The 27850-nt window shown below is 37.6% G+C and overlaps 1 protein-coding gene across 3 annotated transcripts in view; it reads right to left on the bottom strand.

Annotated features, from left to right (window-relative positions):
- The window catches only part of KCNIP4 (potassium voltage-gated channel interacting protein 4), a 381941-nt gene that overhangs the window by 279160 nt on the left and 74931 nt on the right, over window positions 1-27850 (bottom strand). For 2 of the 3 annotated variants that reach the window (XM_090139606.1, XM_090139601.1), the window contains exon 1: window positions 6723-7921. The exons of the other annotated variant lie outside the window; for it this stretch is intronic. In XM_090139606.1, the coding sequence (XP_089995732.1) occupies window positions 6723-6810 (88 nt within the window). In that variant the 5' untranslated portion in view covers window positions 6811-7921. Of the gene's footprint in view, window positions 1-6722; window positions 7922-27850 lie in introns of those variants that run through there. 3 annotated transcript variants of the gene reach the window in all.

The raw sequence follows: 27850 nt of genomic DNA, 5'->3' as shown, positions 1-27850 counted from the left end.
ACAAAATGTCCTTCTTGCATGGGAAACTGGGCCATAATCAAAATAACAGGTCTTAGTTCTTCTGATTTGTGAGAATCCACTACTGGTGCCTCAGAAGGCAAATGGCTTACCAAAAAGGCAGAGATTTTAATAAAGAGATGAAAAGCTTGCCTTTTAAAAACTCTTTTAATTCCTTAATTGCATTGCCTTGAAGATTATTACACCACAGACAGCCACTACTTGTAGGCCTTTCTCCAACCAAAGCATTTCAACATACGGGTACCATAGCATGGCTGAGAAAGATGCAGTTGCTCAATTCTTTTCAAGGACCACTGTGCTTGTGGAAAGATGATGACTTATTTCCACTTCTTTACTCTGTACATTCACATGCAGTACAGTAGCAATTTTTCATGGCTGTTGCCTTTGTAAAGGCTACTAGAAATTGTGTTCCCTTTTATGCTTTCTCATGAGTAGCTGCACTTCATCCATAATTTCTTTTAAATTTTCACTTCCAGAAAATTATTCCTGTAATGCAGAGGTGGCCATAACAAGCAAGCGTAGTTCCTCATTCATTTACTTTGCTGTGCACTAAACTAATAAATCTCAGTGAGTGTGCAAAGTCAGGAAGGGTCTTTCAGAAAGTTACATGATCAATGCAATTAAGCATGAAATCAGAACTGAACCAGAATATTAATAACTTCTATTTGTATTTTTTCCTTTTTATTGAACCTTTATTCCATTACAAAATCCATTCACTAAACACTTCACATTTTCTCCTCTGTTTTCTTAGCTTTTTTTTTTTTTTTTTTTTTAATTTCACTTCTCAGCCTTGTAAAGTTTACTTGAAATTTTCAAAGGCCAAAGCCAAGAATCCAGGGACGGTGGTAGAAACCGGGAAAATAAAAAACAAACAAAAAAACCCACACTTCATTTGGTAATTCTTTTCAGTTCATCAAATCACTTTCAGTAGAAATGTGTCAAATGTGTCAGTCATGAAGCATTAAAATATATATAAATACTTTCTTTAGAATCACAATTCCTAATGTTTTTAAAGGAAATACATTTGAGTGATAGATGCTAAAGGGCCACACTATCACACCAAGCACCTCAGCAAAACCACTGCTCTACTTGCTCAAGGCACAAAGCACCTTCTCATTTTCAAGCTCAGAAGCACAGAGGTCTTCTAACGATCCGAGCTCAGTCAAACTCTCTGCCAGACCCTGCTGCCCAAACGGTGCTTTCTCAGCTCATTAATCATGCTTGGCAGCTCGCAGCCAGCCTGCAGCACAGCACAGGGGTGTGAAGCTGCAGTCATGTACCTGCACAGGCCTGGCTGAAACCCTGAGCAGAGCAAAGTTTGGTGAACAAGCAGCTCAGCTTTAGCTGGAGTCAGGCAGATGCCCATGGACTGTAATCATCTAAGCCCTCTGAGTTTTATCCTCCACCACTTCTGTCAGAATCTTCAAGTTCCTGTGAACTTGAGCAGCATGTATTAGAAGTGAAGAGTACATGCTCTGCTGTTTAGGATGTTTTTACATTGCTGTTGGTGGTTTGTTTGTTTTAAATAGTTGGCAATAGCTGAAATCATATCATCACCACAAATATTATTTTATTAACTCACATTTCTCCCAGTTAGGAAACGAGGCGCAACGTGTCTCACCAGTGGTCATATTAGATCATTAATTAACTGTAACTCCACACTTTTGGCTAAACTGTGTATTTTTGTTTTTATTTTACCAAAAACAAAAATTAACCAACCAAAACCACATGGAGGAAAAACACTACTATTAAAGTTAAGGGAATTAACTTCAATAATGCAGGAATATTTCCCTCACTGTAATTCTACGTCAAGGTCTGCAGAGAACATCTTAGCGGCAATTTGACAGCCATTTTCTACATCCTTTTAAACACCTGGATTTTCAGCATCACTCATTCATGAAGCTATGCAAGAGAATCTACTCCATAGAGAAAGGTAAACTGAATTTGTGTAGGGATCAGTTGTATTAAAAGGAGAAACTCCTCTACATAAAAAGTACAATACTTTTTCCATCTCTAATTTTTACCGAGAATTGGAAAGTAATTTTCTCTATTGCTGGAATAATTTTATTTGTCATATTTAAGATGACCATTCATAGATTGAAGTTTTTAAGTTTTGTACTTTTATTAAAAAAAAAAAAAAAAAGAAGGGAAAGACAATATAATTAAATAGAAGAACTAAGAGATAAATATTCTCCTCATTCTCATTTTACATAACCTCCTAGCTGTAAAGGGAAAGTTGTTCTGGAGCATCCAGCTACTGTCACTAACAAATCTATTACACTCCTATAAGGTACTTCAATTAACCTTTAGATTTTTAAAGCATTCATTTTTAACTTACAGCTCAATTTATAAAAAGTTGATAATGGGACAACCCTGATATATTCTGCAAGTTTTATATTCAGAACACAGAACTCAAATCCCATCTTCTGCTAAAATTTATTTTAAGAGTTAAAATCCTAGTGCATTACCTCAACTCTTGAGAATAATTCCATTAACACCTCTGCAACACATATACCTAAAACTGAAGGCTAAGAAGAAACTTGACATTATAAAACCATGAAACTGACATCACACTGGAATCTAGAATGAAATGTAAAGATTGCCTTATTAATTTGTTGTTGCACAGTGGGGTAGGAAGGGAACATTAAAGAAACCTGTCCAGTGGAGCACTCAGTCTCAGTACTCCCACAGAATTTACTTGAAAAATATCACAGAATCATAAAGTCACCAATGTTGAAAAAGGCCTCCAAGATCATCTAATCCAACCGTCCACCTATCACTAATATCTCCCACTATACCATGTTCCTCTGTACAACACCTTGTGTTTCTTGAACACCTCCAGGGACAGTCACTCTACCACCTCCCTCGGAATCCTTTCCAGTGCCTGATTACTCTTTCAGAGAAGAACTTTTTCCTAATATCCAACCCAAACCTCCCTCGGTGCAACTCAAGGCCATTCCCTCTAGTCTTATTGCTAGTCATGCGGGAGAAAAGGTCGAATTTGACCCATCTGTAACACAAAGATTGTACAAAGCAAACTGCGGTTCTGGCCGGGACAGCTCTGAAGTAGATAACCCCAGCGACCAAGAGATTGTTGACTAAGACAGGGGAGGTTTAGGTTAGATATTAGGAGGAAGATATTTTTCACAGAGAGGGTGGTTGACGCACTGGAACAGGCTGCCCAAGGAGGCTGTGGATGCCCCATCCCTGGAGGCAGTGAAGGCCAGGCTGGATGTGGCTCTGGGCAGCCTGGTCTGGTGGTTGGCGACCCTGCACATAGCAGGGGGGTTGAAACTAGATAATCATTGTGGTCCTTTTCAACCCAGGCCATTCTATGAAAGCATTCAGGATCTCTGTGACTGGTACTTATTCTTACATGTTCTTTGTTGAAGATGAATGTCAAAAAGCAATGTGATGATGACACGTATGATACAGATCTCTTTATTGAATGATTTAATGGAGTGGAGTTCAAACCCCCTTCAGATCTACTCTCCCCCCAATGATTTCTCTAATTACTAGCAAAGACAAACTCCTCGCCACCATCTATACTGGTCCTGTGATGTTTACATGCCATGCCTGTATCATTAAGAAGTGGAGAGAACCAACATCAATCTATAGGTTATATAGATTAAAAATAAAAAGCAATCCATAGATTCACCTTTATAAGCCTGTAAGAATGAGATTTTCTCAGACTGTTGGAGAGGGAGCACAATACCACAGTCAGAATTTTTCTTTCTTTGTACACTCATAACAACTGGGAGTTTGAATCCATCCTGGAAATTCTAGCCTCTAGGCATTTAATATGAACATGGGTGAAAGTTTAATATGAGCATACTTTTGAAAATTTACCAATGACAGTTTTGCTTCAACATCTCTATTTTCCATACTTTACTGTTTATAACAGTTAAGAAAAGCTTTGTAGCTATTGTTTTGAAGTTGCTTTTTCCACTTCAAAGTAATTGGCAGTCCATTTCTTTCTCTCTCAGTAGTAAACCTCAGTATTTGTAATATACAAACTCCTGTTGCATCTGAACATTGAAAAATTCTCAACTGAAGTGACAACGTTTTGAAGAATAAGCACTTCCAACACACCTCCAAAGACAGCAGGCCTACATACCAAGAGCAGAGCTTGGTATGACATCTGAGAAATGTTATGCTCTCTTCAAGTACATGGGGAAGTTTGCTTTAAGCTTTAAGTAAAATCACATCAGCTTAATATATAGCAGAAATTACAGAAAATGAAAAACTTTGATTAAAAGACTTGTCATTACATTTTTCTTTCAACCACAGTAATGATTTTTTATTTTTTATTTTTATTAAAAAAAAAAGGATCTGGACTTACTTGAGAAGGGATTATAATTTAATGTCTAATGTCTATTTAATATCATAAATGGTTACAAAATGTAAACAGTAAAGCCAATCATCAATAGCAACTGCTTATCTTGGCAATAAACCAAATCCCTGCAATAGCCCTCTCTACCCTTATTAGAAAACAAAAGAATTACAACAGCTCAATTGATGAGATTATAATCATTATGCCAACCCATACAGGAAAAAAAATATATATGGATCAGATTTAGAGCATGAACTTTCAACAGTGTGTCAATTCAACTTAATATTAAGAATAAAGTTGAATGAATACCCGAAAGAGAAAGCAGGGGACAGACAGACCTCATCAACAGAAAAGGTAAACTGGATTCCCTGCTGTACTTCTTACTAAATATCTACAATTCAAAAATGAGATGGCAACTTGAGTCACATAAGCAGAGCAGACTGCCTGCATGCGAAAGCCTCAGTAAGCACACACTCCAGTTTCTGAAAGCAATCCTGTATTTTGGAATGAACTCTCAGAGAGCACTATCTTCAACACACAAGTAAGTTTTCTAACACTTTCGACTAAACTTCCTCATCCATCTTTATTAATATCTCATTATCAACACAATGAATTATACATTAGATTTTGCAGGGGGATAGGTTAACTGCTATTACAACCGTTGTGGTTCACAAGTAGATGGCAATTCAAGAACTGAATGGGGGAGCTCTATATTTCCACAATTCAGCTACTATCACACCATATTGGACTTATTTGGTACATCTGAATATACTAGGCCTATTATCCTAATAAGAGTAGTAAGATACAACTGTTATCTGTAATAAAACTGGAATGGAAACTTCTATACTTTCTCAGTTCCTAAAAACTCTGTGAAAGAGACAAAAAAAAGTACAAGTGTTGACAAAAGTTTGCTTATTTCCTTTGGGGTCCTTTAGAGTGCTGCTTAACTATAAATGAAACAACATTTTAGTAGTAACATAACCAGCATCCACAGCAATTCTTAAAATGGCTTTGAACTGTGACTTTAGAAAGCTCACAATACAAACACCACTCTGAAAAACAGCACCTATCATTTGGTAGACAGGAAAAGAAAAATTTGAGTGACTTTGACAAATAGGAGTTTTGGCCTTTATTTCTAATACAGATTTCTTCTTGCATCGTATATTACTTAATTTCCATAGCAACTCACAGGAGCAAGAAGCCACTGTTTCAAAGAAATCTGAATTGATACAGTACACTAGAGAAGAACCACAAGAGACTCAGAATAGCACAGAAGAAGTCAGAGAAATTCCACATTATCTAACATTCAGTTTTACTGAATTCCTGAAAAGCTAAACTAGATTATACTAGTTTCACATCAGTTACAAGTACCCCAGTACTGAGTGCCAATGATTTCTATTGCACTGTAACCCAAAATACTGATAATTGCCATTTATCAATGAAGCACTGGTGAAGAGTCAACTGTGCTTTCAAGTCTTTCCATTAGTGATTAATAAGACATAAGAAAAACACCAGCAGCAACAGCAGAAACTTTCAAGATGTTTTCAGTGAAGTGAATGGCATTTAGCTCTCACTAATCACGTTAGCATCATTAGTTATTATCTGCTAAGGCTGGATCTGAAGTTCTGAGTGATGAGTTTCCCAAAGAAAAGGACATCTGAAGTCTAGAAGGAAGCAAAGCAGTGCTTTACCAATGCAGAATGACACGATATAAGCTGTCACATTTGACAGTCAGTAGGAAAAGCTGTATTAAATGCTCGCTTGCAAGAAAAGTGTATTTTCTAAAGCACTAGAAAGAAAACCATACTTCTTGCTCAACTTAGCTTACAAACCTCATCCAGAACAATGTATCCGGTTACAAAGAAAAAATAATAACAATTTAAACTCGCACCTAAGCCCCAAAATTCTTTAAGGGCAAAAAGCACGCACGAGCATTATTTAAACTTTACAGCGACACACGACAGCACCGTATTGCAGTTGTTAAGGTAAGCAAGAACAAGTGCCTGAGAAAGACAACGCAGCGAGTGACGGTCAACCGGCGCCGGGCAGCGAGGACGAGCAGCCCGCGCGGCGCCCACCTCAGCGCAGCTCCGCTCAGCCCAGCCGCGGACGCAGCCGCCCCGCTGCGCGCACGTGAGCGGGTGAAGCACCGGCACCTGCGCTGCTCCGGGTGCAGCGTCTCGGTGCGCTGCTCGTCTAAACGCTGCACTGTTCGTAACATCGCGGGATACCAGTTTTTGTTGTCCTCGGCCACAATTCAGTTTTTATTATTAATTACGAGACGGAGAGAGTTACAACAAAGCAATACCGTCGCTATTTTAAACTGAGGCGATTCTCATGCTGCACAGCTACAAAGAAAAACGGTCGTTACCTGTGTGAAGAGAACCTGTGATTAGCCTGAGGAGGTACTGGGCAAACCTCATGATTTCACGCTTACACCGCTTCCTACAGCCACTCATCTTAGGCAACAACGTATTCCTCTGAGGAGAGCCAGGAGACTTTTGCCGATAGAGGGACCGGTTTCCGCCAGCAAACTTCTGAGGCACTTGGCAGCCTCCCCGCTCTCCTCCTCGCAGCCCCCGCTGCCGCCGGGAAGCGCCTCGCGGAACGGCCGGGCCGGGCCGAGCCCCGCAGGGCTCCGGGTGCTCTGCGCTGCCCCGCGGGGCCGCCCCCGCCGCTGCCCGCGGTGGAGCCGCAGCCCCGGGGCGGCCGGGGCGGGGCCGCCTCCCTATCCCGGCACCGCGCACACACGCACGGAGCGGCTGCGTCCTCGGGGAATCGGCAGGCAGGTGGGGAGGGCGCGGCGGGGAAAAGCTGAAATAATCCAATGTCACGCCGTGGATTGATGAGGAAACATCCCAGCGCTACAGCTATCGCGCTGCTCAAGGTCAGAGCGGAGGACCGCCTCGCCTCCACCTGCGGGCACGGAAGCAGGCGGTGAACTGAGGGGGTTCGAACGGCGTTAACCTGATGCCCGCCGGGCGCGGGATGCCCCGTGCGGAGGAGCAGAACCTCGTGCGGGTCCCCCGCTCCCAGTCCGCTGGCTGCGAGAATGCCTATGGGAAGCCACACGCGTTCTTTTGTAGTCCCTTATAAACCCATTGTTTTCTGCCTTGCGTGAGAGAAGTGCTTCCTATTAATAAGCATGTTCTGCTGAAGGCTTTATCCACGGTCAGAGAATCTGAAAAGCACATTTCCCTCGGACTACCACACGAACACGGAACAACTCTGGCTATCACATTAGCTGGTGATGCAATACGCAATGCCTAATACAGTTAAAAGAAGACAAAGAACCCATTAGGGAAAAGCTGAACAGAAGAAAATCACTGTCTGATCTAATTTTAAAAACAGCATTGACCACGTAAACGCTTTGGTGAATGCCTTTAAAAATAATAGTGTAACACACAAGTGCACTTCTCCATGCTATTTTTTTTTTTATTACACACTGAGCAAGGATAAATGCATTATAAAACGAGCACATCAAAGCACTATCAAACTTGCCGCTAGATGACATAATTTCTGTGTATGCTATTTATAATAAGCCTGCTTTCTTTTACTTGCAGTGAGGCTGCACCACTGAGAGCCAGAATGAAATAGAGCTCCAAGTCCCCACACTGGCCCAGTGCATGACAACCTGAGAAGGAAGAACAGGGCAACTTTTAGCATTCCACCAACTTTAAAAGGCATAAGAAAGAAAGAGAGAAAGAAAGAAAAAAAATGGAAGCAAAACTTCGATGTGAAGAGTTTAACAGAACACCTTCCATCCCAAATAGCTGGTAGAAGTGAAGATAAATACTGAAAACAGAAGTAGGAACATTTCTTCTTTAGCTGAGGACAAGAGGCAGTGTAAATGGTGCTCAGTCAGAGTCCTTGGCCTGCTTAATCCTTTGACATCTTTAATTGCTGTATATAAATTTCAACTGCAGTCTTACTTCAAAATGAAGAACTGAAATATCAGTTTTCTAAATACTTTAAACACACACTGTCAGCAAGTCCATGGGTTTTCTTCTTTGCTTTTCCCCCTCCCCTAAAACAAAGATGACTCATTTTGCTGAACCTTTCACATATCAGTTCAACATTAACAGTAATTACCGCCTAAGAAAGGGTTCATGAAAGGTTTCTGACCAGTTTCATTAAGAGGATTTTAACTAACAGGACAGTGTTCTGATAAAGCAGGATCCACTTCTAGCTCCCCTATTTCTCCGCTCAGCACAAATGGCCAGCTAATCTTTGGACTGAAGCTGCTTATCCAAGTCAAAAAGCTGATGAGGGAAGAGTAGTCAGGAAAGTCACAATGGAAAAGTGTAATAAAGTGACTGCTGTTTTGTCAGTGAACACCTTCCAGTGCAATAAAGAGGAAAAGTTGGAAAATATCAGCTCCTATGTATTGGTACCTTTTGAAAAATTTTATAGGACTCACTGAAGTCTTCAGAAATAGTCTTTTTGTACTGGAAAAAGTACTTTTATTTTTATAGGCACAATTTCCCCTAATGGTTCACAATCTATAGGTCTGAACTATATATATATGTAAAGAAGAAGATTCCTAATAACATCAGAAGGATCTGGATCAATCCCTAGAACTTCTAGTTTGGGAATCAAGTACTTAGAAAATAGGATTTAAAAGCTATTACTTAAATACAACAGAGAATGAATAAAATATACAAAGCATTTTTCCCCCATCCAGATTTTAGGAAAAGCAAAATAGAAGGACAAAGTAAGTGTTCATTGTAAACTCTTGGACTTTCAAATTAATTAACCTAGGCATCCCAGATGCTACATGGCACAGTGAAATCACCAGGGAGGAAATGTGTTTTTATTTATTTGTTTTAAAGGAGCAAACAATAGCAGCAGTCCATTTTAAATGCAAAATACAAAAGCTAACCTGAACATATGAAGTGTAGTGTATCGTATTGTATGACTCTTAATCAAATATTTCTATGAAGATTTCTAAACAAAGCTAGAAGAATCACCAAAGAAAAACAGCAGTAAAACATTGCTTCTATGAAAATCAGCTCTGTTCAACTTATAGATTCAGCATTCGCTGAAGCAATACATACAGAATACACAAACTGACCAGCTTCTCAGAGACTGCTTGCACTGTACATTCCATTTACACATATTTTAACACTCATCCATCTTCAAAGCATTGAATTCCCTCCTGAACTGGCTGGCCTGTGCTATTTCCCAAAAAACATGGAGTCTGAAACTTCTAAAAGTGACAACAAATCATTTAAGATGCCTAAACCTCAGAGAGGGTCAACCAGGAACATTGAAAACCTGCATGGGGTTTTCACACTGTTGACAAAAACCTTGCTAGAATTTATGTTAGTAAAGTAAAGGCTGAATTCCATAAGTGAACATTTCTATCAGCCCTCTTATTTCAAAGAACAGAGGTAATATTTACAGTTACATGGCAAGAAGTAACAGATGGGCAAAAACAAGCAGATGGATAAGCTCAAGGTAATAGTGAGATGTTTACAAGCAGTACAGCAAACAGCTGCCACACGTAGATGACCATCATCAGATCTCCTTTCTGTAGCTTCTCACCTATCATAAATGCAAGAGTCCTCCTAAATCAGAGTCCCTAATGTGTTTAATTGCTCTTCCCTGCTTTTACTTCTTGACTCAACAGTATCTTACACCAAGATGCCCAAAGTTGGCCAACATCTAAAACAAATGCAGCATTATCAGAAAAATTACCAGAAACTGCAGAATTCCACAGTATTTCCCATTTGTATGAGTGTGTCAGCCACCTCCTTAGATGAAGTAGTAAGAAAAAATTCTCCTTACTTGCCCAAATTTAGTCTGTAGTCTTAGACAGTAATGAAAACCAGTGATTGCTACATAGTAGAATGTGTGATGGGAAATGAGAGATGCAAGTAGATATTCCTTTCCCCCTCTGCTCAATACCAACATGGTGGGTGATAAAGCTAAATTTACTTAGTTTTAAATGGCTGCTGTCTATCCTGAACATTATAGTAACAACAGATAAGAATCCTTCTGCTTCATCTACTTCATATTCAAATTGATGTCCACATGAAATGTGGACTAGACCTCACTCTGTGTGGGGATAGTATCTACCTCAGACCCCAGGACAGATGGCAATGGGACTTGCCAGCATCCCTAGTTAAGATAGCAAATTTATTATTTTAGTACTTTATTTTCACCCCTCATAAGGAAAAAAAAAATGTATCTTTTAATTACTCATCCTGCATGTAATGTTTCTTAATATACAACATAAAAGAAAGACCTTTACTCTGGCCTATGCCACTGAAAATTAATGCACAATCTTCCTACATTTGTCTATAGCTTTTAGCTTCTCCTGTTTGCTAAGAATAACATCCTCAGAGTTCAAACAGCTTTATTACCATGCTTAAAACAGTGCTACAGAGGAATGGCTGCTATTCCACAGTTTGTATAATATCAACAAATCATCCACATGCTCCATGCTAACAGCTGATACCTGTAAACAAGAAATTACTTCCACCAGTGTTGTATTTCTTGATTTTATAGTTTCAAACTTAATTTTCTATTATGATTATGGAGCTCAATAAAACCCGATGGCTTTGCCTGCATAAAACCTTTGACCAGTGTAACAAAAACCTTTCTTAACACATTAGTCATTTACCTCTTCTATTTCTGACTTTCCTGTAAGTAGCTACCCGTTCAGAATGCCTGTTTCTTTTCACACTATTCTTTGTCCTTGAAGCTTACCCAAGAGCTCCTTTACACAAGACACTCTTAAGATGATGCTTCAGACAATCAACCAGGAGCTACAGCTGCTTCAACCTCCCACACAGTTCTCTCTTGCCTGATTAAATATTCATCACTCTGGCATGTTGCAGTGTCAAACAGGAGCAGCTTCTCAGCCTGACCTTCCCCAGCCAGCCAGAAATTTCTGCTGAAGAATAAACAAGATTGGGACTTAACCTGCTGAAACATAAAACAGCATAATGTAGTTTTCGTGTTGCACATTGAGTTCTGTGCATGCACTGTAAAATTCTTACAGCAGAACCTAAAGTACTGTCTTTAATGTTCAATATAAATTGAATTTCAGTATACAAAGCTAACTATAAAAAAAAATTGCCTGGGCAACATTATGAATAATCTTTTTGCAGAACACTGAAGTCTTTTCATCCTTACTATACAGATCACGTTGTGTATGCATGTATGGTCATATCTTCCAACATAAAAACAATACTGAGTATTCTCATATAAAAATATTAAGAAATGTTTCTATCAAAAAGTATATGGTTGTGGTGGGTTCGGTTTTTTTTTAATGGCTCTGGACTGCTATCATGAGTTGACATACACAGTTCATAATAAGTTTAAATTTTGCCTCCAAAGAACTGATTAATTCCCAATTTCAACCCTTATGGAAAAAAAATATCTAGAGTTGTTGCAATTCCTTTTACTTGTGCTAGTTTTATGCATCTCTATTTAGTGGAAGATAACTGCAAAATCATAACAGATTACCTTCACTGTCATAGGAATTATATTCTTTATAGGTTCCACAGTTATTTAAAGACTTGTATATTCACATGTAAAACATCTATATCCAAAACAAAGTTGAAAATTTTGCTTTTTGACTCACAACATTAATCTGTTAAAAAAATAAGTCCATCAGGAACATCTTTTATTTATGCATACTAGGTATGCAGTGTTCCTAGGAAGACTGAGGAGTCACTGCACTGATTCAACTATGAGAATTCTGTCATCATAATAAATGTATATGTACATATTGGGCCAGTCAGTAAAAATATTCATGAGTTCACTGTTCAAATTCACATCCACATATATATATATGCATATAAAATATACATATGGTTGGAAGTTTGAATAAATTACCCAAGTCACCAATGACAAACTTTTTGCCTCTAGGATTTCCTGAAAATGGTCCAAACTTACATTTCATCTTCTCAGGTAAGGGCTTTCCTAACATTTTCAAGAATTACTACCACCATGACCCCTCCCCCATTACTTTTGCTAGCCCAAAACAATCATGGATGTTGTAAATTTGCAGATTTGGTTTGATTCTCCAATTAAACTGAAAATTAAGATTTAGAGGTCTAACTGCTTAAGTCTTCACATCCTTAATTTTGAAAGAATTGTAGTGCATTTGGATGAATAACATTGCAGCTACTACTCAAAGAGAAGAAAGAAAAGACAAAGGCAACACCCCAAGTATCCCCTCAGAGCTTACAGTCTACATCCTCCTTGGTGGGAATAATGTTAAAATAGCTGCCTTGCACTTTAAAATTGTTTCCGTTAAGTAAAGTTAAGCTACCACGCTGCAAGGCTCGTGTTGTCTGCTTTCCCCTCCAAGCAGGTCCTGCAAGTACTGAGAGCAGTCTGCATTTCTGCAGTATCCTTTAGTAAAAGCTCTTTGGATAACGTAGCACATAAGAGGTCAAGTATATATAGCAGAGAAGATTGCATCCATTTAATTTAGAGGTTTCTTTTACAGGGGCAGCAGAGTCCACATTATAGCCACACTATACAAGATGTATAAGGCCATCAAAATCTACAACATCCTGCAGTACCTCATTCTCTTCCTGACTCCTACCGCACATTCTTTTGTGGCCATATATGCTGCCATCTCTCCAGGAAGGATAGCCACAACTACCTGCAGTTTCAGACCAGCTTCCCTCATCTGTTTGTGCAATGCTTCTTTAAATCAGTCCCCAAGGACGAAAGCTAGAAAGAGAAAGAATCAAAGTTAATCTTAAAGATGGAAGAAAGGAAGAAAGAAAGGAAGGTAACAAAGCACCCAGGGTATTTTATTTCATGTGTTACCCACAGGCATTAATGAAAGGCCAAATTTTTGATTCCCAGCTGGGAACACCCCATGGCACAGCAGGTGCTTGGGCCCATGTGCTTCATTCTCAGGGAGCCATAGAGGTTTAGCATGAGATCACTGTGGTCTCTTAGCAATAATACAGTCTAAGAGATCTAATCAAATAAGGGCCTCAGCATAAATTCAACTCCTAAGCCTAAGGAAATGAAGTTGTTTTTATTATCACTCAACTATTATGAGGTTACAAGTCAGTAGTAACTATAACAGTCTATATATGGTCCAGGCAATGAAGAGAAAAATTCTTTAGTTGGCCATAAATAAATTTACGACTCAGAAGCCTGGAATGGGAAGTTAACTGCAAGGCTGATAATGGCAACAAAGCATTTTTCTCATCTCCATAGATCAGCATGAAAAATTGTAGTTTTTCTATCACATACATATTCAGTCTTAAGTAGTGGCAATGAAAGAAACAGAATACCACTGCTTATTTATCTCATCATGAGGAGACAAAATATTAGTAGAAGAAAACAGCTCTTAAATACAAGAAAAGTGATGGTGAATATTTAAGGTCTTTTACAGTGCAGGGATGAATGAGTATTCATTTTATTTAAGCCCTGCAGAAGTTTCTTAGTTTACTTAGTAAACTAAGCTGCTCTGTGTGTCTGGATATAGAATGTTAGCTACCAAGTGAAAATCATTTTATGTTACAGAAATTATGACTTCAAACTTTCCCTAATCAGAATAGGACAGCTACCTCTACTTCAGAAACTGTATTAAAAATGGAAAAGATAAGCTTTTCAGTTAAAAATTCCATTAGAGTTATCTCACATCCAAGGAACTAGATTGGAAATTTCAGAGAATTTTTTTCCCCAACACACAGGTAACTTGTCAGGTATAAGCATCTTAATTGCAAAGATGTCCTTATCAGTTTTGGTCAATAAAAACCGTATGGTATTTTGTAAAGTTTTAGTTCTTGCCTCTTGATTAAAGAGTCTTATTAAATTAAATATGCTTTCAATGAGGAATCACATTTCATCCTACACTACTTCATAATATCATTAGCTAGACTCCTCCATACTGATTATTCAGAGAATTAAGGTTGGTCACATATTACTAGCTTAATTCATTGCTTTCTATCTGATAGAAGAGGAGAAAAACAGAAAAAAAGTAAACTGATAGCAAATGTTTTAAGCAGTTGATTTTCTCTGAAGGTAAAAGCATTTTGAAAACACTTATGATGTTAAATAGTGAGGAAATCCTATATCTAAATAATTTGCTTTGGGGGGAAGGAGCATCATGAGGTTTCAGTTTTATACAAAACTGAAAATAATTTATAACAGTTAAAAGAGCACCAACCAATAGCACAAAGCATTATTTCAAAACAACCTACAGACTGAGGGAGGATTATGATACTATCTGGAGAAGGAGGAAGAACGATAAAGTGAAATTACTCCTGAAGGTCATGCACTACAAGACTGCAGGTCATGACGGATAGTTAATATGATTATAATTGGACTAATAACTTTATTTTTCTTTTTTTGTGTGTGAGTGTTCTGATTATATCATTTATTTTAAATAAGGTCTTGGCTCCGTAGATGTATACAGCAGACACACAAAAGGATGTGCTGCTTCTTTCGCCTATAGCAAGATTCTGTGCTAAGCACTTTCTATTCCATGAAAATCTGCTTTCCTTTCAATGCCTTTCACTGAAAAGGCATCCTCTAACTGCTTTCATCATTTTGATGCAGTGCTGATTTCTGGACTCACTCAGCAGCAGAACTTCATTTCCCAGCCACGATTTTGTGTCCTCTGAATGTACCGTTCTGACAGATCATGAGAACACACAGATTACAAAAAGTAAAGCCAATTTTTATTTCACAACACCTTAACACCTTCAGTTGTCTGTCTGAGTTAGGGAAAAACAGTTTCTATATAATTTCTTAGTTCTTTCACCATAAATTAGACTTTTCTCATGAAGCTTTTTGCACCAGCTATCCCGGTTTCTCTTCTGGAAATGGACTTTCAAAATCATTTCCTCTTCTTGTCCAGCCTTCGTTTACTTCCATAAATCCACTCTCTTTTATAACTCCTCTTTGTCTGTTCCCTTTACCAGATAATCTCTTACATGGTTATTACCACCTGGCATTTAAACTAAAAAATTTGGTTTGCCCAGAGCAATAGCTTTTCCTTTTCCAGCAGTGCTTTTTTTAAGTGGTGATCAAATTTTAATGATCCTCTTTTGTTATCTTAAACCAACTGCAAAAACTCCTCCTGGCATTCCCCTTGGGTTGGAAGGGATATCAGCAGTGTTATGCATTGTAATCAGCACAAGGCTTTTGATGGCTAAAACAGATTTTTCTTTTAAAAAGATGACAAAAGTCGTAACAGAACTCAAGAGTTTAAGCAATTGAATAAGGCCAGGTCATTCTTCCAATAGAGTTCGATTCTTCGGAAATCTATGTTCAGAATGAAGGCAAAAGCATTTTCAAGCCTATAATTACCCCCCCCCCCCTCCCCAATCACTAACTTATAAAATGTCTAGACTAAGAAACAGCTATTGCAGATCTGCCAATTATGAGATACCCTGAAAGACACATTTTGTTGTTCTAGCCACTTTGAAGCTGAGAGGTATTCTGCTTTCTGGAAACTCTGTATTTTGCTTAAGTACTTATATGTGAAAAAATTACTCTGATTTGCATTTAAGGCTGGAGAAGACTGTTAAAGCCTAGTCATGATTATTACTTCTTGTGAACACATGAAGGGTCTGTGAACTTTAATTCTATCAGTAAACATATGAATTGCAGCATTACATGAATAACCTGCAAAATATGAAATATCTTTGAAGTGGTTGGTACTGTATGTCTGGTAAAGGATGCTTCTCTGTTAAAAAAAAAAAAAAAAAATACTCTGCCTAGAAATATATGCATACAGTCCAAGCTAACCAGGAAGTTCACATTGGGATAATACAGCCCCTCTCATTTATATAAAGGAAACAACTTTTTGCTGAATGTCAAAGATTAGAAAGTCACCTAAACTGCTTTACAAAGTTTGTATTTTCCAAAAATCCCTTGACTCGGATTTCTTGGCTTTTACTGTCACTCAAGTCATTTGAAAGGCTCCACAAATCCACAGTACTAAAATGCATGCTTCCAGATTTTTCTCCCATTCAGGAAGGTAGCTGTGAAGCAACTACTCATCTTTTAAAATCATAAAAACTTCAAAAAGATGCAGTATAAGTACAGCTGGTAGTGACTCTTCAATTAACTGCCCTCCTCTAACCCTTTAAAGACCATGAGTTAACTTCCTCTCTATATACGCAGGATAACCCAGGAAGCAGAGTTCAATGGTAGAATGACACGCAAAGGGAAAAAATAGTTTTATCTATGTAGCTGCATTAAAAAAGTGAATTACAGAATAAAAAGCACTTGACATTCTTTTCATTTATTTTTTCCTTTGCCTGTATGAATACATGGAGAGATATTGACATTCCACTTAACAGAAAATATGATGTAATAGGTTTCTAAATTGGAGGGCAAAGTGGCAGAATTTCAGGATGACACTGAAAACAAAAGTGCATAAAGGATCTTTTCAGTCAACCAGGAAAGCGTGGATGGAACAGCTGCCTGACAGAGCTTCACAAGTGTCTGTTTTCTCTAAGATTCTCACTGCAATCATCATGCACCAGTGGCTGAAAAACATTACTCTTTATTATGATATCTGCCATAAAAAAAAACTTATCAGTCTGAAGTTCTGGAGGTCTAAAGCCTCATTTATTTGCTGGGGATCTTCTCTTGAGATTATTTGGAACTGTTCAGCCAAACCATTTGTTGCAACTTGCTCCAAAACAATCTGCTGTTACTGGCTTAGTTGATTCTAGCTCAGCCCATAAAAGTCCACAGCAGAAGTTAAAAAGCACAGATCAGCTGCCAGAGTACTTTATCCATGATACAGATCTGTATCTCACTATTTTAAATAATCACAGGCTTTTCTCCCTTCTCCCATTCTTTTCTCTTTAGTAGGGATTTTACAGAGAAAAATCACATGTTAAGAGCACACATGGCTCCTTAACAGTGGAGGTACTGTTTCCAATGAATGATTGTAAGACCTCTTCCTAGAGAGGTGGTTGATGCCCCATGCCTGTCAATGTTCAAGAGATACATGGATAATGCCCTCAATAACATGCTTTAACATTTGGTCCAGCAGTTGGACTTCAGGATATTTGGGGGTGCCTTCCAACTGAGCTATTCTAATTTCTTATTATTCAACATATCCTATAGATATGCAATAAACAATATATGCTATTTAAAGTACTATTTCTCTTTTTTTTTTCCCCAGACAGTAATAAACACAAGCTTGCATTGTTATTGATCAAGTTTTACATGCATTTCCAAAAATGAGGACACGATAACTAAGAACATCGATGTGTAAATAATTCCATCCTGTGACAAACACAAGGAGTAGGCAGAAGATCACAAGTGAAGACATATTGAGTGCAGTGTCCTAAGCCAAGTTTCTGAACACAATGTTACAAGAAACAGCTAATGTAAAAAATAAATACTCATACAATAATTTAATATTATAGGTCAAAGATATTTTTTCCCATAACAATAAGTTCGAATCCTATTTCAGGTCTCTTCTACATGAATATGTCATAGTTTCCAATTTTTATTAGCTCATTTAGATCACCCTATTCCCTCAGGATCCTATTCCTACTGAGAACAACAGATGCCTTCAATATTCAGCCTTGTTCTTTCATGTTTTTATGTCTCATGGTACAAATATTCCCATGTTTTAGGGAAAGTATATGAAGCCAGAAAACAAAATTATGTCTCAAAGGATTCTGAATATTCAACAACACAGTTAATTCCAAACTGAAGTGAAAGAATATTCCAGTTTTGTAAAGCCTCTGGGATGTTTCTGCCTGCTCTTGATTTTACTGTTCCACAGAGCTGCTATGAGATGTAGGAAAAAAAAAATAAAAATCTTTACACTGATAAGCCTCTTTTTGGTCACTATAAGTAAGGTCTGTGTCAACAAGTTATTCAGAATGTACCATATTCTAATAAAAAGCACTTCCACAGTTTTCATGTTAATGACAGCTGAGTTTCATATACACCTTTCTACCTTTGTAATACAATAGAAGAGACTCATTCTAAGAGACACCTGACAGTCTTTGGTTCACCCAATCTATGCACCCATCTTCAAGCTTACCATCAGTTTAATCTAGCACTGCAGTCTTTCTTCTGTACTGCAAACTTTCTCCAGATTCTCTGGACCTCTCTTCAACCCCATTACTTTTCAGTTCTCACAGTTCACCACCTTTCTTTAAGTAATGTTCAAAGCTGTTTCAGACTACTTTATCCACAGATAACAAGTATCTTGAGATAGTCTCTTACTTTTTGATGCTCATGCACAGGTGTTGAATTTTGGGTTGTTTTTTTTTCTTTGGAAGTGATCAAAAATGCACTGGTCATTTGACAGCCTCCTCTGACAAATCTGTATACAGCAAATAAGGAAACAATTTGTGTTCAGAGCTGCTAGGACAATGTCCAAAACCAAAGGTCATGAGCACAGTAAACAGATTATTCTCCTTGTGTGGACTTGCACATACATTATCTAAGTGTAAGGATGGAGTAAGCAGAGGGGTATGGCTATAAACTTCATGGGGACAGCATGGGGACAGATAAGAATTATGTCTGTGGAAAACAGTTTGGACATGAAACAAAGCTGGAAAAGAAAGTTGTGTAAAATGGGATTTTAGTTCCTTCATTGCCACAGAGGAATTCATTAGTACAAGGAATAAGCAAGCAACTTAAATCAGATTTAGCTTTCCACAAATCAGAACACGCATCAGATCTGAAAGATCACACCTTGAAACAGCACCAGGTATCTTCATATTAAACAGTGTCCTCTGCAAGCATCTTTCCCCTCTTGGGACTTTTATTCTAGTACTTTCTGTAAAAATGAGGAACTCAGAGATAATGTTTACTTCCATCCTTCCTTTGACATTTACAACACTTCATGAATGCACTTCCTCTTCAAGGATATTTTCATCTATTAAAGAATATTTATGAGTGCTGCTTCAAAGGAAACCACTGGAATAAGAAGTAAAGCAGAAACAGAGAGAGGGAGCAGGTTTACATTTGCAACTATTTATAGATTAACTCTAGCAATACAAAAGGCAACACTTAAAATCCATTTGAAACTGGGGTTAAGAAAGGTGTCATTGCGTCAATTATATTATCACTTCAGTGTTTTCAAGGCTTGATATCAGAATACACCTGGAGAATGCATTAAAAGCTTAAGGCATTGATACAATTTATGTGGAAGTTAATTCACAAATCAATTAAAATGAAGGCAACTAAAAAAAGATTTAAGCAACATTAAAAAGAATAAAAACTTGTTTTTGTTCTGCTTAATTTAATGCTCTCCTATGTAAATCTGTGACTAATGGTTTTCCAAAGCAGGGATATTACGTGATTTCACAAAAGTCTCAGAACTGATTGACAAGGTGTATAAATGGTTCCATACATGCAAATTGCTAGCCTTCAGAGTAAAAGAAGCCCTTTAAAATGCTGAATTCAAACAAGCGTTCACGTCCGTGAAGTCAGAGAAGCATCCAAAATTTGGATTTAGAGGAGACTGCACAGTTGCATGCAGACTCCTGAGCCTCAGGAACCAGATGGATCATCTGATGATAGCATCCAGAAATTCTACTTTGTTCAGACCGATTTCTGCTACCAAAGCTTACTGATATCTGCTCCCTATTACTGGACTAGCAGCTGCAGCAGATAGCTCATAGCTGCGATACCAGTATTAATCAAGTGAATATTAGGTACTAAAGAGATTAAGTTTTAAAGAAAGAGGGTGGATATTATTTTTTTAAAAAAACATCAGAGCCCAATTCTGCCATTGCTAACAGTACCATACGGCACTTCTTATTTTTCCAAAACGTAATTGCAGAAACAGAGTGACTTTCTGTGCAAGACTGCACTCAGTAGAAGTTTGGGCAGAAAATCCAAGCTCCTAAAAACACCATCTGTGCATATATGCACACATTTCCTTGGGAAAAAAAATAAAATAGGAAATTTCAACTATTCAGCTTTATTTTTTTGCTTTTTTTTTTTTTTTTTTTAAGAGAGAAATAAAAAAACAGTTCTGTACATTAGTAGATATTTATGTAAAAGTATAAGAAATAAATAAATACAAGGCATTCATTTTGAAGGCAACAAATGAGGATTCACATAAAACAGGATTCACATTTATCTATCCATTCCTGGTGAAATTTAAAAGCCAAGAGGGACAAAAAGAGCATATTTGGCTTATTAAATTGACTTGGAAGATGGCAATATTTGTATATTGAAGCTCACCAGATTTTTGAACAGTTGGAGCTCTGACATTTTAATGCCAAACCTAAGAACATTGTTTCCGGCAATAACATTTCTAGGGACATGGTTACAAGTTTACATATTAAGAGGCAGATACAATCAGTTGCTCCCTAAGTACATAATTTCTTCATTAAAATACCTCAACATTGAAAAACTGAGATATTATAAAAGCCTTGTCAAGAATGTCTAGTGAATAATTATTCATTTCAGCTATGAAAGCAATGCTATCTTCAGCCTACCCTTTAAAAATCATTGAATTAAAATAATGCATTAAATGCCACAAGTCTATTCTATTTAGATAATTGCTTCGTTAAGATCTGAATTAAGAAATTGCTGAAGTGTCCTTAGTTTCATAAGATACATTGTGCTGTTATTTCACTAGAGTACTTTCAGTTTTGCAAGCAAATTTCTCGAAATAGGAACAGTTTCATAAAACAGGAAGGCTTTGATTTCTCTTTTCTAGCACAATTCTTTTCTTCATTGCAATCTGAAGTCTACTAGGTATTTTCCAATTATAGTGGCTCCTAGTAAGTCACACAGAAATGAAAAAACTTACAGAACTCAGGTACAGGAGACAAAGATACATGAGGAAATTATATATATGTAATTTATTTGTACTCAAAATGGAGCAGCTTACTCATATTTGAATCAATTTTCCAATATAGTGAAATTGATGTGAGAAGACCAGCTAATACAGCTACCATCAGGATTTGAACTAATTTATTACTGGCGGAAATGAAACAGTTCATTTCAGGCTACGTATCGCCAAGACTTGGAACAACTTTTGGCAGCTTGGAGCAAACATCTATCATCTTTCTTGATAACAGTTTCTGGAGATATTCCAGACCACTGCATATTTTCCAAACAAAACCAATTACCAAGTATGAAGAATTTATATTTTTGGAGAGTAATAAACGACATGCAGGACTACAAAAGCTTCTTTCACTTTTCTTAGTAAAAACACCAAGTAAATTTACATTTGTGCATGACAAAATGAGATTGTATGTACAGATATTGATAAAAACATAAGAACTTTGCTATTTCAGGCAATCAAATAGCCAATGTTCCCAAATCACCATCATGCCATTAACTATATGAATAGTAGGTATCTGACCTATGTATCATCTTTAACAAGTGTTATTCTACCTGGAGCATCACTACATATTTTGACAAAAAGCCAAACAAAATCAGGACAGAAAATGTTTATTAAAACCACAGAAACACTCCTGAGTTCCACAAAGAGGGATTATACACATACAACCCAATTTAAAATAATAGAAGATAGATGAAGAATACAAATAGCAAACAGGTCGTGGTATTACTTCTGTCTCAAGCTCTGAAAAAGAAAGCCAAGTGTTAACATAAGTATTTGAGATAGGTTGAGCGAATTCAAGTTTTATGCCTCTAAAAATTTGCACGTATGAAAGACTACTGAAATTGAAGTCATCTCTTCTTTTACAGAAATAAATAAAAGAAAATTCAACAATATGAAGGACATACTTGAAGATCTGGACTCATTGGGTAATTGTATTGTTGTATTAAACAACACTGTATTTAAATATCTTACATGTTCCTCAGCAAGACAAAATGGTAGATTCAGTTCTTCCAGGTATATCAGTCTGAAAGTGAATTGGTGAAAGTGACTTTATTTAAAAACACCTCACCCTTAATAATCTATAAACAACTATTTACTTTCCACATGAATATTTATGTATTACACAATACTTGTAGTTTGTAGGCCAAATCCCAAGTTCTTCAGTCAGCAAAAAACAGTTTTTCCAGAGGTGAGGAGGAAGAAATGACTGCACGCATCAGTACAGGTTAGGAGCTGACTTGCTTTAGCAGGAGGCTTGGAATAGATCTCCATAGGCCCCCTTCCACTCCCATTCAGGTTGTCATTCCACATCCCTCTCTAGGGCCTTTCTATCCTCAAACAGATCAATGCTTCCTCCCAACTTGGTGTCACCTGCAGTTACTGAGGGGGCACTCAGTCCCTTTGTGCAGATCAAGTTGTACAGTAACAAGATAATGGAAGCAGAACACACTATTTTAAGTGACTTTACAGTATCTGCTAGAACATTCCCCATTTTAAATACTATCACACACACTTAGAGGGGTGTATGCTACTATTTGCACAAATGCTATGTATTGGGTGTTCCCTTATACCTGAAGTAGTCCACTCTCCTCCATGCTTCACCTCTTTGTTGTCAATTCTTTTCAAAATAGATGACATCTGTTGCCACACAAATCATCCCAGCAGTGAGATGCTTAGCTCAGCCACAAGCCCATGTCAGGAGCAGAGCAGAGAAGACCTGACAGCAGCTTTGAACAGGGAGTTGGAGGTAATGACCAAACACCTCATCCAGACTTAATTGCGTGTTGCCCTCTAAATGCTGACAATAACAGGATAACAGCCGAGAGAGAGCAGATAACAGACAACAACATATGCTAATGGCCGAGGATGCACATGGAAAAACTAAGTGCTGCACAGCATGGAATCTCTAGTCATGTTTTCTGTCAATTTGTTTTGTCAAAAATACAAATGAAGTAATTAAGAGATCAGCTTTCTGTGACCTTTATCTCCATGGAAAGACTTTGCATGTTCACAGGCATACACCTCCTCAAGTCAATGAAGGCAAGAGAAATAGACCCAGTCCTAAAGCTCAGGAACTCACCATATTCACAAGGAGGTTTATTGGTGAAAACAAGTTTGCTTAAAATGAAATTAGTTGACTTCTTAAGGAAGAGATTTAATCTTCAAGAAGATCTGAAACTATTTCCACAGGAAAAGTAGGAGCATAAAACAGTTTCCCTTTTCTAAAAACTGACATTTTAAATCACCAAAACTTAAGTTTGAAGCAGGAAGTTTTAACTCAGTTATGCAAACTCAAAGGTGTTCTAGGCATGCCACTCCTTTTCAGAGGAAAACATAGGAGGAAAAAAAAGCATATACAAGCATCTAAATTTTAACAAAGCCTAATCTTGACTCACAACAAGGATGTTTATTCATGCAATGTATTTCTGGCATCTCTCAACACTGAAACATGAAGAAGAAATTACCAGTAGTCCACAGGAGCCAGGAGAAACCGTAGCACAGTGATAATCAGTTTTATAGAGAACTATATTTGCTATTAAATTCTGAAGAGTAAATTTACTGAGTTATATGCAAATTCAGATACTTTATGTCACTGCTACTATTCTAATTTTGAAATAGTCTTCTTAAGATGAAATATCGTAATATCAGAAAGGTATTTGCAACATTAGACAAAAACGATTACTTTCAGAAATAGGAATTTATTCAGAAATTTGCAATGCTGAATATTTCTGCATATGTTACTCAAATTGATACCTAAAGAAAAAGTTTCTAATAAGATTAGAAGTAATCCTTTGAGTTCATGATCAAACATTGGTTTGTTTTTATAAAAAAAAAAATGCATGCATACAGGGAGAACTGCAGATATCTTCACACAGTGTAATTTGAAAAAAAGATCAGTTTTAAGAAAGTTAGTCCCCAGATGCTCCCTAGATTATTTCCTTTGCTGTACTTGTGCAGTCATCAGTCCCTAACGGGATCAAAGAATGTTTCTTTAATGCAAGGAATAGGGAAGATATTATAAATATTGAATATGTCAAAAGAATTAAGTCCAGTCCTACAAACTGTGCAGTACTTGCACTGACTTGCCATAACTTGTCCCTAAAATATATCTGAATTATCACCATAAGTGTTTTTCTAGCCTAACAGTCCTCCAGGCAATGCATGTTCTAAGCTGAAGGAGACACAAATTTCAGGTTGACAGGAGCTGTCTGCACATCTGGGTCGAAACACTGGATTGGTTCAATGAAAGCATAAGGGATGAAGGACTGAGGAGCTGTGCCTTACTGTGGCATTTGAAAAAAAAGGCTAGACAAGTCTCAGAAGTGACAATATGTCACATTTTTCAGTGAGTTAAGGTAGTTATGCCAATTTACCTGGGATGGACACACAACACAATGAAAGTATCAACAGAGAAAAAGCTTAACATGTGCACAGCCACGGCACTGCTTTGGGATCTAATGTCACTCTGAAAGTAATGCTTCCTATTTATTTCCACAGAAACTACAACAGAGAGTGCAATAACACTGTTCAGTAGAGCAAATTCACCACTGCTGAAATGCACCACCACTGCCTCAGTGTACTCTCATCCACTGTTTGGTCTCCATAAACACTCAGCAAGCATTGATGAATGTCAGTGGGTGCTGTTTTTTCCACATGGAATTGGAGGGAATTCAGTGATACCTTTGCTTCATCCACACTTCCATGTCAGACACCATCTTGTCAGACTGTCCCTCTGCTGCCATCTATCACACGGCAACAACTTGTAACAGAATATTGGCGGGGAAGTTCAATCTCTATTGCCATACCACCAACATCTGCCTTTGACATTGCAGGCCAACATAATAAAGTAGGAGACATCACTTTTGGAGCTGCACTACTAGATTTTGTCTCTAATGCAGACATTAATTCAATCTCATCTCACTGGGATGTCACAGAGACTAATTATATTTTAACATGTTTTAGATCATCCCAAAATAATCACTAGTTTTGACTTTTACAGATTAGTAATCTGAAACATCAGTAAAATGAAGAAAGGCAGTGAAGAGTCAGAGCTATTTAAAGCACTCCTTTATAATAAAGGAATTAGTCTTTTTCAAAAGAAAATAAGATTCTCCAGTTCAGTGTGCCAAGAACTTATCCTTCCATTATAACAAACTATACATTTAATAGCTTCTTTTTCAGTCTAAAAGTAGAAAGATCACTGCATCATGTTTGAATAAATTAACAAGACTAAACTCATGGTAATCTCTGCTTTAGCAGCATAATTCATTCTGATCACAAATATATTTAGTGGTTGAACTTTATAGAATTCTAGAGATAAATATGACAATTTTTTTCCTTTTGCCTTCTCTAAATAGTCTAAACCCCTATATTTTTCCTTCTTTCCTAAAGATAACAATGTTAGTGTACATGTTGATTTCATTTAGAACTTCAATCTCACTCTTCCTTCCTCCTGTTTTCCCTCTTCTTAGTAACACCTCACTTTAAATTGAGCCCAAACTCACAGATGATACAGGAGCATCCCTTATGGAGATTTTACTGCCTTACAGATCAGTAGTACAAAAATCACCTCTCCCAGACCACAAAATCTATGGCAGCTGAGGCAGTAAGTAGTGACATGGTCTAGGGTATGACAAGTGGTGACAGTATCTGACAGCACTTTATGAATCTCATCTTCTAAAGCCACCGTCATTCTTTTTAGTGTCTTGGTTTCACCTGACATCAGCACACAACCTGTTCTAGGGAAGATCCCACAAAATAACGTTCAATTATGGTCAAACAGCTGCTGTCTCATCTGTGTCCCTGGCGATAACAAAATAGAGGCATGTCTCTGCAATGGGAAACAGGGACCATCACCGTTTTAGAAATATCCACCCAAAATAATGCTTGAAAATGGTGATGCTTTCATACCCTAGAAATGCATTTCATTTTATTTTGGGGAAGGACTAAGTTACATATCAGTAGGGAAGAAAAAAAAAAAAACCACAAACCCACAAATCAAAAACAAGGACTATGGAAGCCTTCTTATGAGCACCAGACATTATGACCCAACAGAACAACAAAGCTGTACAAATGGCAGTAGACATCTCAGACACACTGGAGAAAGTCTCTTAAGACAAGTTCTGTAGTAAATGAGCTATATTTTTCTGCTATACCAGGGGTACATTAGCAGTACACTGCACAAACAACCAGACTTCAGAGATAATAACATCCTAAGAGCAATCATTTCCTTATATGTTTAAGGAATTGAATATTGACCTTTACATACGCATGTTTGCCATCCTCACTCACTGCCTTATAAAATGAGGAGACTGACACAGGAAAGGAACTGAAATGATTTTGAAGCTATCCATGAGTGATATTGATTTGCTCTTTTATTCCAGTTCACGTTCAATGAGAAAATTAGGTTACGTCAGTCAGCTAAATATATTCTTTGAACTGAGCTGATGTTTTGCTTTCCTTCCTATTACTTTAATAGCTAAAACCAAGCTGCATTTCAAAACATCAGCCGTAATTCAGAGTGTGCATCTGATACAATTTTTTACTTAGAAGTAGCAAAGATTCACTACTTTTGTCGTAAAGTTGTGGTGGATTCAGCTAATGTTACTACAAAACCAAAGAAAGGCACCAACAGGATGCATCAAGAAATACAATCAACAGTTTTGCTAACTTCTAATTAACCCTAGCACGCACGTGCGCACACACACGCACACACACGCACACACACACACACACACACACACACACACACACACAAATCAAAAGGAAAACTGTTTTGGTAATGTAACTAATGATATTATTTCTGGAAAACTTCAGAGGGTGTTCCTTAATCAGTTACAACTTTCTCTGAAATTTTCCATGTCTGGAATGATACACAAGTATCTATCAGAAAAAGAAAACCTGGAAGATGAAAAGCAGCCTGATCATTACACTGGGTATTATCCTATCCATAATCTCTCTTTTAAATGAAAGAAACCAACAATCAAGGCAGTAAACAAAACTCAAATACTCCCAAATCTGTATAGATTCACAGACCCTAGCACTTCAAATCGGATTCTGGAAACTCATCTCAGTTGCCTGTCTAAAATGTAATGGACTGCTTTTTAGGTAAAACTGAATACTTCCAAGTAGCATTAATATTCCAACTAATACTCATAAGTTATCTTCACTCTCTGGTTAGAAAGATAAAAACTCTTCTCTATGCAACTTCATACAAGGTGAAAGCCTTCTGATTATCAAGGATGTTCATTAAATCAAAGCTTTGTGCATATATTTTAGACATTTATCTTCCAAACTCATTCAAGTGCCAAAGGATTCAATTGAAATATAGTTTCAGTAGGCCAATGAAAACACTGCCAATTCCACCAGCTCTCAAGAAGCTGGAACCACAACATTCTGAGCACTGTAGGACCACACTGCCACATAGGACTTCCCACAAGCAGTTCCCTGGACTGTGGTGAATTCTGGTATCCCACCACTTCTCACTGATCCCACCATGTTCCAGCCACCCAAATCTGCTAGCCTGCAGAACTCCAGCTTTCACTGATGCTCCACAGATGAGCAAAGCAAGCACATTACGCAGTAACAGTATGAATTCCCTCACAGGATCCACGTTCTCAGTTTTGGATGCTGCCAGGAGGCTAGGACAGCCTCTCTAGCAGCTAACATATGACTGAATTCTGCATTGCCACATGGCTATTTGGATGCCTATAAATCTG

The sequence above is a fragment of the Phasianus colchicus genome, chromosome 4, assembly GCF_987193195.1.
Source record: "Phasianus colchicus chromosome 4, bPhaCol1.hap1.1, whole genome shotgun sequence".
NCBI lineage: Eukaryota > Metazoa > Chordata > Aves > Galliformes > Phasianidae > Phasianus > Phasianus colchicus.
The sequence above is the reverse complement of the archived record's forward strand: the minus strand, read 5'-3'. Positions and strand labels throughout refer to the sequence as shown.